Source organism: Hylobates moloch, unplaced genomic scaffold, assembly GCF_009828535.3.
Source record: "Hylobates moloch isolate HMO894 unplaced genomic scaffold, HMol_V3 SCAFFOLD_14, whole genome shotgun sequence".
NCBI classification, from domain to species: Eukaryota; Metazoa; Chordata; class Mammalia; order Primates; family Hylobatidae; genus Hylobates; species Hylobates moloch.
In genome coordinates, this window is record NW_026652289.1 from 80,449,775 (window position 1) to 80,461,340 (window position 11,566).

Below are 11,566 nucleotides of genomic sequence, written 5' to 3' on the forward strand. Positions count from 1 at the left end.
TCCCACTGAGAAGGTAACCGAAGCAATGACAAGTCAACCCAACATTAGACAGAGGAAATGGAGACTTTCTGTAAGTCAGTCTGAGAATGCGAAGCAAGAGATAGAGTGAGAGAAGGAGGGCAGGAGGGAAGGAAGAAATGGTGGAGAGAAGTGGGGGAGAGGAGGAGAAAAGGTGGGGGGTGAAGGGGGAGGGGGAGGGGAGAAGAAGAGGATGAGTGTGTGTTCCTGTGTGCATGTTTACGAGAGAGAGAGACAGAGTATGCACACATGCCTGTGAGTACACAGCAGAAGTGCAAGAACAAAGGGAATAAAAACAAAAGAGAAGGCGGGGCGCAGTGGCTCACGCCTGTAATCCCAGCCCTTTGGGAGGCCGAGGCGGGCGGATCACGGGGTCAGGAGATCGAGACCATCCTGGCTAACACAGTGAAACCCCGTCTCTACTAAAAATACAAAAAATTAGCCGGGCATGGTGGTGGGCACCTGCAGTCCCAGCTACTCGGGAGGCTGAGGCAGGAGAATGGTGTGAACTTGGGAGGCAGAGCTTGCAGTGAGCCGAGATCACACCACTGTACTCCAGCCTGGGTGACAGAGTGGGACTCCGTCTCAAAGAAGATGAAAAAAAAAAAAAGAGAAAAGTGGTAGGGGAGGGAATGAATGAGGGAGAATGAGCAAGAAAATTCACTCACACATGTAAGTGTGAATGCCCTTGAAAAACTCAAAGATAGCTTCTAAAATATTTCCTGTCCTTTTTCGATCCACTGAAATCACGCTTCATGGGGTGGAGTGGCTTTGAACCATGAGGCACTCTAATATTTCCTGCCTCACAACACTTTTTCTATTTTATTGTTTATAACCTTGGTCAAGGAACTGGCATTTCTTGGGCTGAACACATTCTAACTTGCCATTCCCTTCCGAAGAAGCTGCTGTCATTTTTCCAGAAACAAAAAAAGTTTCAAAACAAAACAAAAAACACTTGCTAAGCTTAGTTACATTTAGCTTAACATACATTTGCAAACTGGTGTTATATACACAAAATATACAGTGAGCTCTCACAAGCAAAATCTACTTTGACTGACCCAGAAAAATAACGTTATCTTTGAAGTGACCTTCGACTAATCAAGTAGTAACAGCGTGGCTCACTGTATATTTTCTCCACTTCCTTTCCATTCGCAATGGCATATGTGGTGTGTGTGGCATAGGGCATTCATATACACATACCTCCACAAAGCCTGCCATATGCACTGAGGCTAACTTCATTTTTACAACACCAGAATTCAGTTAAGAGTGGAGATAAAAGCAAGTACAGGTCACTGTTCAGATCAGGTAGTAGAGAGAACATCTAGTTGCAGGGAGGCAAAGGCAATAGGGAGTCAACTGATAAGGAAGAATACTCCTGCCCTAACCCCTCAATATGTAGTTCCACATCCAAAAAATACCAGAAATGGCTAGGAGTTATTGCTTATCAGAGGCATGGTATCTCTTTGTCTGAAATAATGCACTGCATTTCTCAAATATTACTGTATCCTAGAGATACCGTTGAAACTGACTTTCAACCAGAACATCTCAGTAGAGCTGGGAGAAGTCAGGTAGTAAGCTCAATCCCATTCTGCAGATTGGTAAATTGGGACCCAGAGGAGTTAAGTGAATGATGCAAGGTGTAGCTCTGGCCAACAGCTGGGCCAGGGGCAAGACTTAGCTTCCTTTCACCTTCTGGTCTATTTACCACTACATGGTGTCTCAACTCAGGCAACAGGAACAGTATGAACACTTGTTACCCTGAGGACCATGGCAAATATTATTCAACATCTAGGGAGTGTCCTCTCATCCATTCTTACATTGTAATTTTGATCCTATCCCATGTAGCTCAGAAATAATTGGCATATGACAACAACAGAAATGAAACAAAGGACTTTGCTTCTACAGACTAACCGGACCAGCAAGGAAGAAGCCCACCTTCTGAAAATGACCATTCTTTGTCAAGAAGCAAACACCCCCTTTTCCTCATTCAGTGATGTGAATGAACAAAATGTCAGGTTAGTTTGTTAGTAGGTGGGTTTTGAAATGCCATTTTTTGTTACCGCATCTTTTTCCAAATGTAAACCCAAGGACCTTGAGCATTCATTCGTTACCAGAGGCTTGAGATGTCTTTGCCATTTCTGCTCATCCAGGATCCAAATCCTGGTATCAGATTCATTTCCATCGCTTTGTGACCGTTCCCTGACAATCCCAATGGATGTTGGCTGGTTCAGTCCTGAGCCATTCAATCTACCCCAATTTGAAGATAAGGCCAGGAGCTGTGGCTCACGCCTGTAATCCCAGCACTCTGGGAGGATGACGTGGATCACTTGAGGTCAGGAGTTCGACACCAGCCTGGCCAACGTGGCGAAACTCCATCTCTACTAAAAATACAAAAATTAGCCAGGTGTGGTGGCGTGCACCTGTAGCTCCAGCTATTTGGGAGGCTGAGGCAGGAGAATCGCTTGAATCTGGGAGGCAGAGCTCACAGAGAGCCGAGATCACGCCACTGCACTCCAGCTGGGCAACACAGTGAGACTCCATCTCAAAAAATTTTAAAAAAAGATAGTATGGAATCTGTCTGGGATTTATTGACTTTCTGTAGGTAGATGAGTCAAAGAAGAGGCTGTGATACCTATAAGAAGACCTGCAGAGGCAACCTAAGATAAGCTAGCTGTCCCAGAAAGGTGGATTTGGAAGAACTCAACCTCGTCTACATCATATGACAATAGTGTTTACCAAAAGACAAATGCAAAATGAATTTTGAAAAATCAAATAAAACTAAAGCACAACGGATCCCTTTGCAGCAAAGATTCCTCATGAATGTGATTGCTCTACTTTGTATGTACATAATTTTGTTTGTCAAACTTTATCAAGCAATGCATACTAAAAGTGTATACTTAGAGTATACTATAAACTCTAACAGTCAATTTCTATATGTTGGAAGAAATGTGTCAACATAAATAAAAGCAACGGAAAGCTCAGAATGATCGCAGCTGACTAGAGCTAGCTATGCTTGGTGGAGCTCTAGGTACCAAAGTTTTCATTTTTGGTGTCATACCAGCCCCTTGTCTGCAGCTTATATATGAGACCTCCATCCCAAATGGTTATTTGGAAAGATGCCCAAGGGCTTTGTTACAAAAACCCACGATTCTCATCTTTCCAGAACTGACTTTTCCTTCTGAGGGTCCCCATGCACACTCCACCTTGATGTTCCTCAAAGGCAGCACTGTACCAGCAATGAGAGAGATGCACATCTCAGGTATTAATGTCACTTATACTTGACATATAAAATCAACCCTCATTGAGGCACATTTCTCAGGGGTACAGAGTCAAGGGTAAGCCATAACAGCTGGTAACAAAACATCACATTTAAGTAGGCTTTGCTTTTGTATGTACACTTGAAGAAGTATGTCTGAGAAGTCTCTTAAATCAAAATAATGAAGCCTCAGTGTGCAGAGGTGATGCAAGAGGAGCTGGGAGGCTAACTTGTGTCCCTTGTATTCCCGCTATGCTCCTCTCTATAGGTTACTCTTTTTTCAGACTGATGTCTGATATGCCCTTTTTCAAACATTTCCTAAAGGAAATGGACAAATGTTTGGCTTTCTGAGTGCAACTGTCATGAAAAAGTAACAGAGGGCATTAAGAGATCAACACAGCTGAAATAAAACAGGTATTGGATATTACAGATACGAGGAAAACAAGCATGATGTAAAAGTACGTGCTGTCAAAATCTACAAAGCAAGGTAATTTTTTCCTAGCTATCAAAAGGTGGCTCTAGGCATGTGTATTTCTGTATCCTCACTACACAGGAAGTAGTTCTATTTTAAAACCACTAACAGTAGCTTTTGTTTTGGAGACCTCTCAGATGCCTTAGGCAAGTCTTGAAACTTAACGTTTTTGACATACAAGCAGCTATTTATTCATAAAATGTGACGACCATGCTTATTTGAGAGCAGTTTCTTTTGGCTCGTTCTCAAAGAAACAGCAGCAGAGACTGTTGATTATGTAGTTTGACCTAAATGCAGTATGGTGTTAACCCCCAGAAAATATGAAACAGATCCAAGTCCCGGCTGAGGTTAAGGTTGAGGAGTTTTGGGAATTGATTTCTAAGGACTTACTTTTGACATCTTGCTTTTGCTGTCCCCAGTTAAAAATGCCAAATTATTAATTTCATTCTGAATCACAAAATTTTGCTCTTCCCTCTTGAAGTTCTAAGTGGGAAAGAATTGAAAAAGCAAACATTACAAGAAAGTTCTGTAAACCAAAAATAAGATTCTAAGCTCCCCAAGTAACTGAATAGACCCCTCCTCTCAGCCGAGGTGATTCCAAAGACACCCGAAAAACTAATTCATTCCATGATGGGAAGAGGAGGTCAGGCATGTCTCATTATACCCTCTCCCTTTTAGAGTTTAGGCACATATGACCAGCATTAACATTAAAATAGAGATCTTAAGACTGACAAAATAGATTCTTGGTAGCAATAAGACACCAAATTCCAACCTGACTGTAGTATAGCATGACATGACAGACAGCAGGCCTTAAAGGAAATAAAAATATTTGACCCCAAAATATATTTATTTGACATATTTTGAAAGGGCTCTGCAAAGCTGTCTCTCCTGTGGTGAAAATTCACATTCTGGAGAGAATCCCCTTCCCTTTCCTGGTCTTTTCCTGATCTTGAAGAGATTAAATGAGAGTCTAGCACCTTTTAAATGTCTGAATATGAAACAAATGTCACCTGTTGTCTCTATGGGTGGCCACATATGAGACTTCATCTATATAATAACAATGTTGGTCTCCACAATCCTTTGTCTTAACTCAGATACTGTTTCTATTGATTCCAGGTTTTTAGATAATAACCCTTTCTGACTGACAACTGTCAATCAGAAAATCTTTGAATCCATCTATGACCTGGATGCCCAGTACCTACCCCTGTAAGATGTCCTGCCTTTCTGGGCTAAACCAAGGTATACTTTACATGTATTGATTTACGCCTCTGTCAGTAACTTCTGTCCCACTGAAGTGTATAAAGTCAAGCTGTAACCCAACCACCTTGGGTACATGTTCTCAGGACCTCCTGAGGCAGTGTCATGGGTCATGGTCCTCACATTTGGCTCAGAATACATCCCTTCGAATATTTTACAGTTTGGCTTTTTTCTCATCAACAGTTTTCCACGGTCTGCAGCTTTCACAACCATTCTAAACCCAGGGCCCAAATGTGTTCTTACATGAGATTTACACCACAGGATGAAGACTTCTGCCACCATGCGGAAGAGCTGGTCAGAATCAGCATCAGGGCTTTTCAGCCAGTTAGATCTGGGTCCAAAAGTAAATGAATAGGCATTTGAATTTCAGTAGGGATTAAAATATTCACACCCTAAAAATTATACCAGCACTGGAGACACACATTTATCCAGATCAAACTGCATTCTCATATGAAAGCAATAATCAGGGAGACTAAATAGCAATATATTCCTTAAACATTTAGATATAGGTACATAATTACAGTAGATTTCTTGAAAGATCTACAATAATTATTTCCATTTGCCAAAGGATTCAAGAATTACCTTAGCAAACTGATGTCCGAAATCAACATTTCAAAATGGTCAAAAGTAGGTTATGTGTTTTCTTTAAACTGATTAGTTGATTAAGGTTACGCTCTAAGTTTTGGGACATGCTTCCTTTAATATATAAGGCTAGCAAAGGTAGGCAAGTCTTGGTCACTATGACATCTAACCTTGTCCTTGACACTTGTCATTGTCAAATCTCTGAAATTCTGAGCACTCATGTCCCACCCTTTTTCCTTTAAAGCCAGTTTCATCAATGAAATTTGTAAGATAATATGTTTTTCACTGTGATCTGAAGTGTATAAGCAGAGATCAATTATCCTCATCTATGCCCTCTAAAATGGTTTGAAGATTCCCTATAAATAAGCATTACTCATAAAAAAAAAAAAATAGACTGGTTAAGAAATTTTGCAGTAGCACCAAGAAGGCTGAACTGCAGTTTCAGGAATTCAGTCATTTCTGTAAGCTGTCTTGCCATGAAGTAGCTTACATATTCAAATTAAACTGTATTTCCAAGGGCTGGGTGAGTTGTCATTTTCAAATGTCTACATAGAGTAACTAAACAAACAAAAAACAAAAAAACCCCACTGTTTCTCTGCTCAACACTTCTGATACCAAATATGTGGGGTTTTTCTCACATAAAACAATTTTTCAACTCTTCAGACACTGACTGAGTGCCCTACAATTCAAATATGACACTAACTACCTGGATTTAGTGCAGTCCCCACAGGTGAAGGGCTCAGACGCACAAGCCTGCCTCTCACTTCAGATGCCAGTCTCAAGTCCCAGGTTGTGACTTGTACTTCTGACCAACTGGCTATAACCAACCCCTTCATTGGGTTCAATAATTTGCTCAGGAAAATACTTGATTTACTATTACCAGTTTATTGTAAAGGACACAACCAAGGAATAGCCAAATGAAAGAGATGCATAGGGCAAGGTATGGGGGAAGAGGCAGGGAGCTTCCATGCCTTCTCCAGGCACACCACCTTCCCAGTACCTTTGTGTGTTCAGCAACATGGACGTCTCCAAACCCCATAGCTTAGGGTTTTTTTTTGTGGTGGCTCCATTATATAGGCATGATTGGTGAAACCACTGGCCATTGGTTATTAAACTCAATATCCAGCCCCTCTCCTCTCCCCATAGGTTAGGGGAGGGTAAATGGTGGCGGGGCTGAAAGCTCCAGCCCTCTAATTGCAGAGTTGGTACATCTGGCAACCAGTCTCCATTCTCCAAGAGTCACCTCATTAAAATAAACTCAGGTATGGTTGAAAGGGGCTTATTACGAATAACAGAAGATGTTCCTTTCATCCCTTTCCCTCAGGAAATTCTATGAGTTTTAGGAGCTCTGCGCCAGGAAGCAGAGATGAAGAGCAAATACATATTTATTATATCGAAATATCACAGTGACACAAGTTAAACTATTGCCTTTCTTTAGTTAAAAAAAAATTGCGTCTCAAAATGGTTTAAAAAACCTGATGCCTCTTGCCTCATGTAGGGTAACAGCTACCAAAAGCCAGTTCCCTAAGCCCTAGGACATCAGAATGAATTGTTGTGGGTAGCCTGTACCTCCTTCCCATTCATGAGGAGCACCAGCCTAAGAAATGTAAAGACTCATGAGGCCAAGATCACTCTGGGATCCTTCTCTTATCTCCTGAATTCCTTACTGCCCTTGGTTCCAGCCTCAGGGACATTCTTATCTAATCTCTCTTGTTTTCAGATTCAAGCAGCCTCTCCTTCATATAGCTGACATTACTGGTTGCCTACTCAATATGCATTCTCCTCTTCTTCCATAGTAACAAACCCCATTTTGTTCAGGGTGGAACTATGCCCTGCTAAAGATCACATTACACAGCTTCCCTTTAACTATAGGTATGTAACTAAGTTCAGATCAATAAGATGAATGTAGAAGTTGTTGGATGGGCCTCCTGGAAATAAATCTCTAAGAAGGGATCAGATAGCTGAAGGTGCCTTTTTGCCTTTCTCCTGTTGATTTCCTACTTCCTGTCTGGAATGAAAATATGATGGCTGGAACTCTAATTGGCTTATTATATCATAAAGTAACTTCAAAGATGGAAGGCAATGTTGAGAATATAAAGACAAAGGAATGAGGCTGGGCATGGTGGCTCACACCTGTAATCCCAGCACTTTGGGAGGCTGAGACAGGTGGATTACTTGAGGTCAGGAGTTTGAGACCAGCCTGGCCAATGTGGTGAAACCCCGTCTCTACTAAAAAAATACAAAAATTAGCTTTGCATGGTGGTGGGCACCTGCAATCCCAGCTACTCGGGAGGCTGAGGCAGGAGAACGACTTGAGCCTGGGAGGCGGAGGTTGCAGTGAGCACCGAGATTGTGCCATTGCACTCCAGCCTGGGCCACAGAGCAAGACTCTGTGAAAGAGAAGAAAAGAAAAGAAAAGAAAAGAAAAGAAAAGAAAAGAAAGAAAGAAAAGGAAAGAAAGAAAGACAAAGGAATGAGGCTTTCTAATGAGGAACAATATTGGCCCTAGCTCAACTATCTTTGGACATCTTTTCCGTGTGAGATTAAATTTCTCATTTGTTTAAGCCACTATAGCCAATTCTCCATTACTAGCAGCCAAATGAAATTCAAACTTGAGGCTTGAGGTTGGCAATGCTTTCTGTTTTCTTTTCTATTGATTTCTCAGGGTCAAATTTCAAATTTTATCACAACTACCAGCTATTCATTCCTTAGTGTTTTGGTTTAAATGAGCTTGACAGGTTTTTGAGATGCCTTCAGTGGGAAAAGATGAGGGTCATATCCTATCTAGCCAAGGAAAAGCACAGCCACGGGGACTATGAGTAGCAAGAGCATCAGGAACAAAATCTTGGGTAATGTTTCTTGGTGGGAGAAGGAAGAGGATTTTCATCTTGTTGCCTTTGTGTGAAAATGCGGTTTCAGCTGAACATATTTTTCTTTGGCCATCCCTCTTCTAAGAGGCAGACATTTGCTCTTTATCTCTAGGGAGGTTCTTTCTTCAAGCTCAGAGTGATAAGTGCAATGAAAAACATCTCATTAAAGGTTTTCCCCTAGGCACACAAGTCAAGGAAGGTATTTGTGGGAGAATGGAAGATCCTTACCCAGCTGTTCACATTCGCTCATACCCCCTCTGCCCCCAATTAATGCAACAAGGTGCTTCTCCTGCTTGCTCCCAGTCTCCTACAGGATTCATCATCTCTGTCAATATTCAGTCGCTTGATTTTCTTGTAGATACCTAGCTGATCTGTGGGTCTCTTTTATTATCTGCACTGCTTGCTGCCAAAAGGCAGTTGGAAAACTCAAGGCTGTAGGCAGAGAAGAAGGCTGGGTTTAGAGGTAACCATCAGAGATTCTGCCATATGGAGGAGATGGCACGTCACTCAAATAAGGCACATTGTCCTCATTAAGTAATTTCTCATCCCTCAGCTCCATCCAACCCTTCCGAATCTCCAATGTCTATTTTTCTACACTCTATGTCCATGTGGACACATTATGTAGCTCCCACCAAATGAGAACATGTAGTATTTGAGTTTCTGTTTCTGAGTTGTCTCATTTAAGATAATGGCCTCCAATCCATCCACGTTGCTATAAAAGACATGATTTTGTCCCTTTTAATCACTAAATAGTATTCCACTGTGTATGTATATGTGTATCCCACTTTTTTTAAATGCAGGCATCCATTGATAGATGCTTGGGTTGATGGCATATCTTTGCTGTTGTGAATAGTGCTGCAATAAACATATGAGTGCAAGTATCTTCTTGATATAATGATTCCTTTTCCTTTGGGTAGATGCTTAGCAATGAGATTGCTGGACTGAATAGTAGGTCTAATTTTAGTTCTTTGAGAAATTTCCATACTGTTTTCCAGAGAGGTTGTATTGGGTGATGGTTACGCCAAAAGTCCAGACTTTGCCACTGAGCAATGTATCTATGTAACAAAACTGTACTTGTAACTCTTAAATTTATAACAACAACCAAAAGAGCAGCAGCAACCTAAGGGGATGAAATAACTGAGCACAGTCACAGGAAAAACAAGAAGCATAAGAACAGAATCCTGGGGGGTAGCAAAAGTAAGGAGATTCAGACTTCCATTTTCTTTTTTTTTTTGAGATGGAATCTCGCTCTGTAGCCCAGGCTGGAGTACAGTGGCGCCATCTCAGCTCACTGCAAGCTCCGCCTCCCGGGTTCAGGCCATTCTCCTGCCTCAGCCTCCCGAGTAGCTGGGACTACAGGCACCCGCCACCATGCCCAGCTCATTTTTTGTACTTTTAGCAGAAACGGGGTTTCACCATGTTAGCCAGGATGGTCTTGATCTCCTGACCTCATGATCTGCCCGCCTCGGCCTCCCAAAATGCTAGGATTACAGGTGTGAGCCACCGCGCCCGGCTCAGACTTTCATTTTCAAAAAGACAAATGGGGCTGGTCGCAGTGGCTCACGCCTGTAATCCCCAGCACTTTGGGAGGCCAAGGTGGGTGGATCACCTCATGTCAGGACTTCAAGACCAGCCTGACCAACATGGTGAAATCCCGTCTGTACTAAAAATACAACATTAGCCGGGCGTAGTGGCACATGCCTGTAATCCCAGCTACTCGGGAGGCTGAGGCAGGAGAATCACTTGAACCCAGGAGGCGTAGGTTGCAGTGAGCAGAGATCACGCCACTGCACTCCAGCCTGGGTGACAGAGCGACACTTTGCCCCAGAAACAAAAACAAAACAAAACAAAAAACAACAGACAAATGATCAGGTTTTGAAAGAAAATGAAGCCATGCTCCTGTGTTCACAGTCAGCATGTCTACTTCGGAGGTAAGAGCTTTTTTCAGCTTTGTTCCAAAGCCACCCCTAGAGGACCAAGCCTGAGGCAGTTGCTGCATGGGATTTACTCAAACTCCCTTCAACAGTTTGAGAGATAGGTTTTCACCAAAAATCTCACTATTTAAAGTTCAATGCTAAGTTCCAAATATTTCTGACTCCCAGGAAGGAGGCTAAGAAGCTGATAGCCTTTTAGAAAGAGAGACTTGTTTAGGTCGGGTGCAGTGGCTCATGCCTGTAATCCCAGCACTTTGGGAGGCAGAGGCAGGCAGATCACCTGAGGTCAGGAGTTCGAGACCAGCCTGGCCAACGGTGAAACCCTGTCTCTACTAAAAATACAAAAAAATTAGCCAGGTGTCATGGTGCATACCTGTAGTCCCAGCTACTCAGGAGGCTGAGGCAGGAGAATCGCTTGAACCCGGCAGGCGGAGGTTAGATGAGCCAAGATCGCACCACTGTACTCCAGCCTGGCTGGGCAACAGAGTGAGACTCTGTCTCAAAAAAAAAAAAAAAAAAAAAAAAAAAAGACTTGTGTAATACGTCTTGACTTTTATCTCCTGGCGTGAGAAAACGAAGCACTTATGTGTCCCCCACTGAGCACACCACAGCTGGTTCTTGCTTATTCTGGGTCAACTTCAGGTTGGACGCTGACCAACAGAAGCCGCTCTTCAGAAGAGTATTCCAGACACAGAAGAAACTTTACACACTGCTGTGGCAGGGCAGAAAAGAGTACAAAGGTTTAATATGACGAGAAAAAGCAGGGAAGAGGAAAGCCCAAGATGGCTCTGTTACATATTTAAAGAGCTGCCACAAGAGGGATTAGAGTAATTTTGTGTGGTTCTGGAGAGTAAAATTAGAGCTGATAGGTAGGAGTTATCCTTTGAGCTCAAATGGTTTGAACTGTCTGAAACTAGAATGGTATTGCATGCATGGCAATGCTGTCCCTGTTGTCTTTTGCCCTCCACTTTTCCCAATAACCAGAGGCAGAAAGTCATGATAGGAAAAAAGAAGGGGTATTTCTCCATCCACTGGGAGGTAAGATGAGGTGACCTCTAACAACTCTGCCAAGGCCACAATTCCATAATTCAAAGCCAGCTAATTTTTTGGATGAAGAAGGACCTGAAGAAAGTAAAGGCCCTCACGTTGGAAGCCTGTATTTCTCAGCACAGCTCAT

At 42.5% G+C, this 11,566-nt stretch overlaps 1 protein-coding gene across 1 annotated transcript in view; it reads right to left on the reverse strand.

Annotated features, from left to right (window-relative positions):
* RYR3 (ryanodine receptor 3) overlaps positions 1 to 11,566 on the reverse strand; it is a 564,315-nt gene that overhangs the window by 59,824 nt on the left and 492,925 nt on the right. The window contains exons 68-69 of the mRNA XM_058427349.1: positions 5,247 to 5,334; positions 4,137 to 4,229 (exon numbers count right to left, since the gene is read on the reverse strand). Coding sequence (XP_058283332.1) covers positions 4,137 to 4,229; positions 5,247 to 5,334 — 181 coding nt within the window. The remainder of the gene's footprint in view (positions 1 to 4,136; positions 4,230 to 5,246; positions 5,335 to 11,566) is intronic.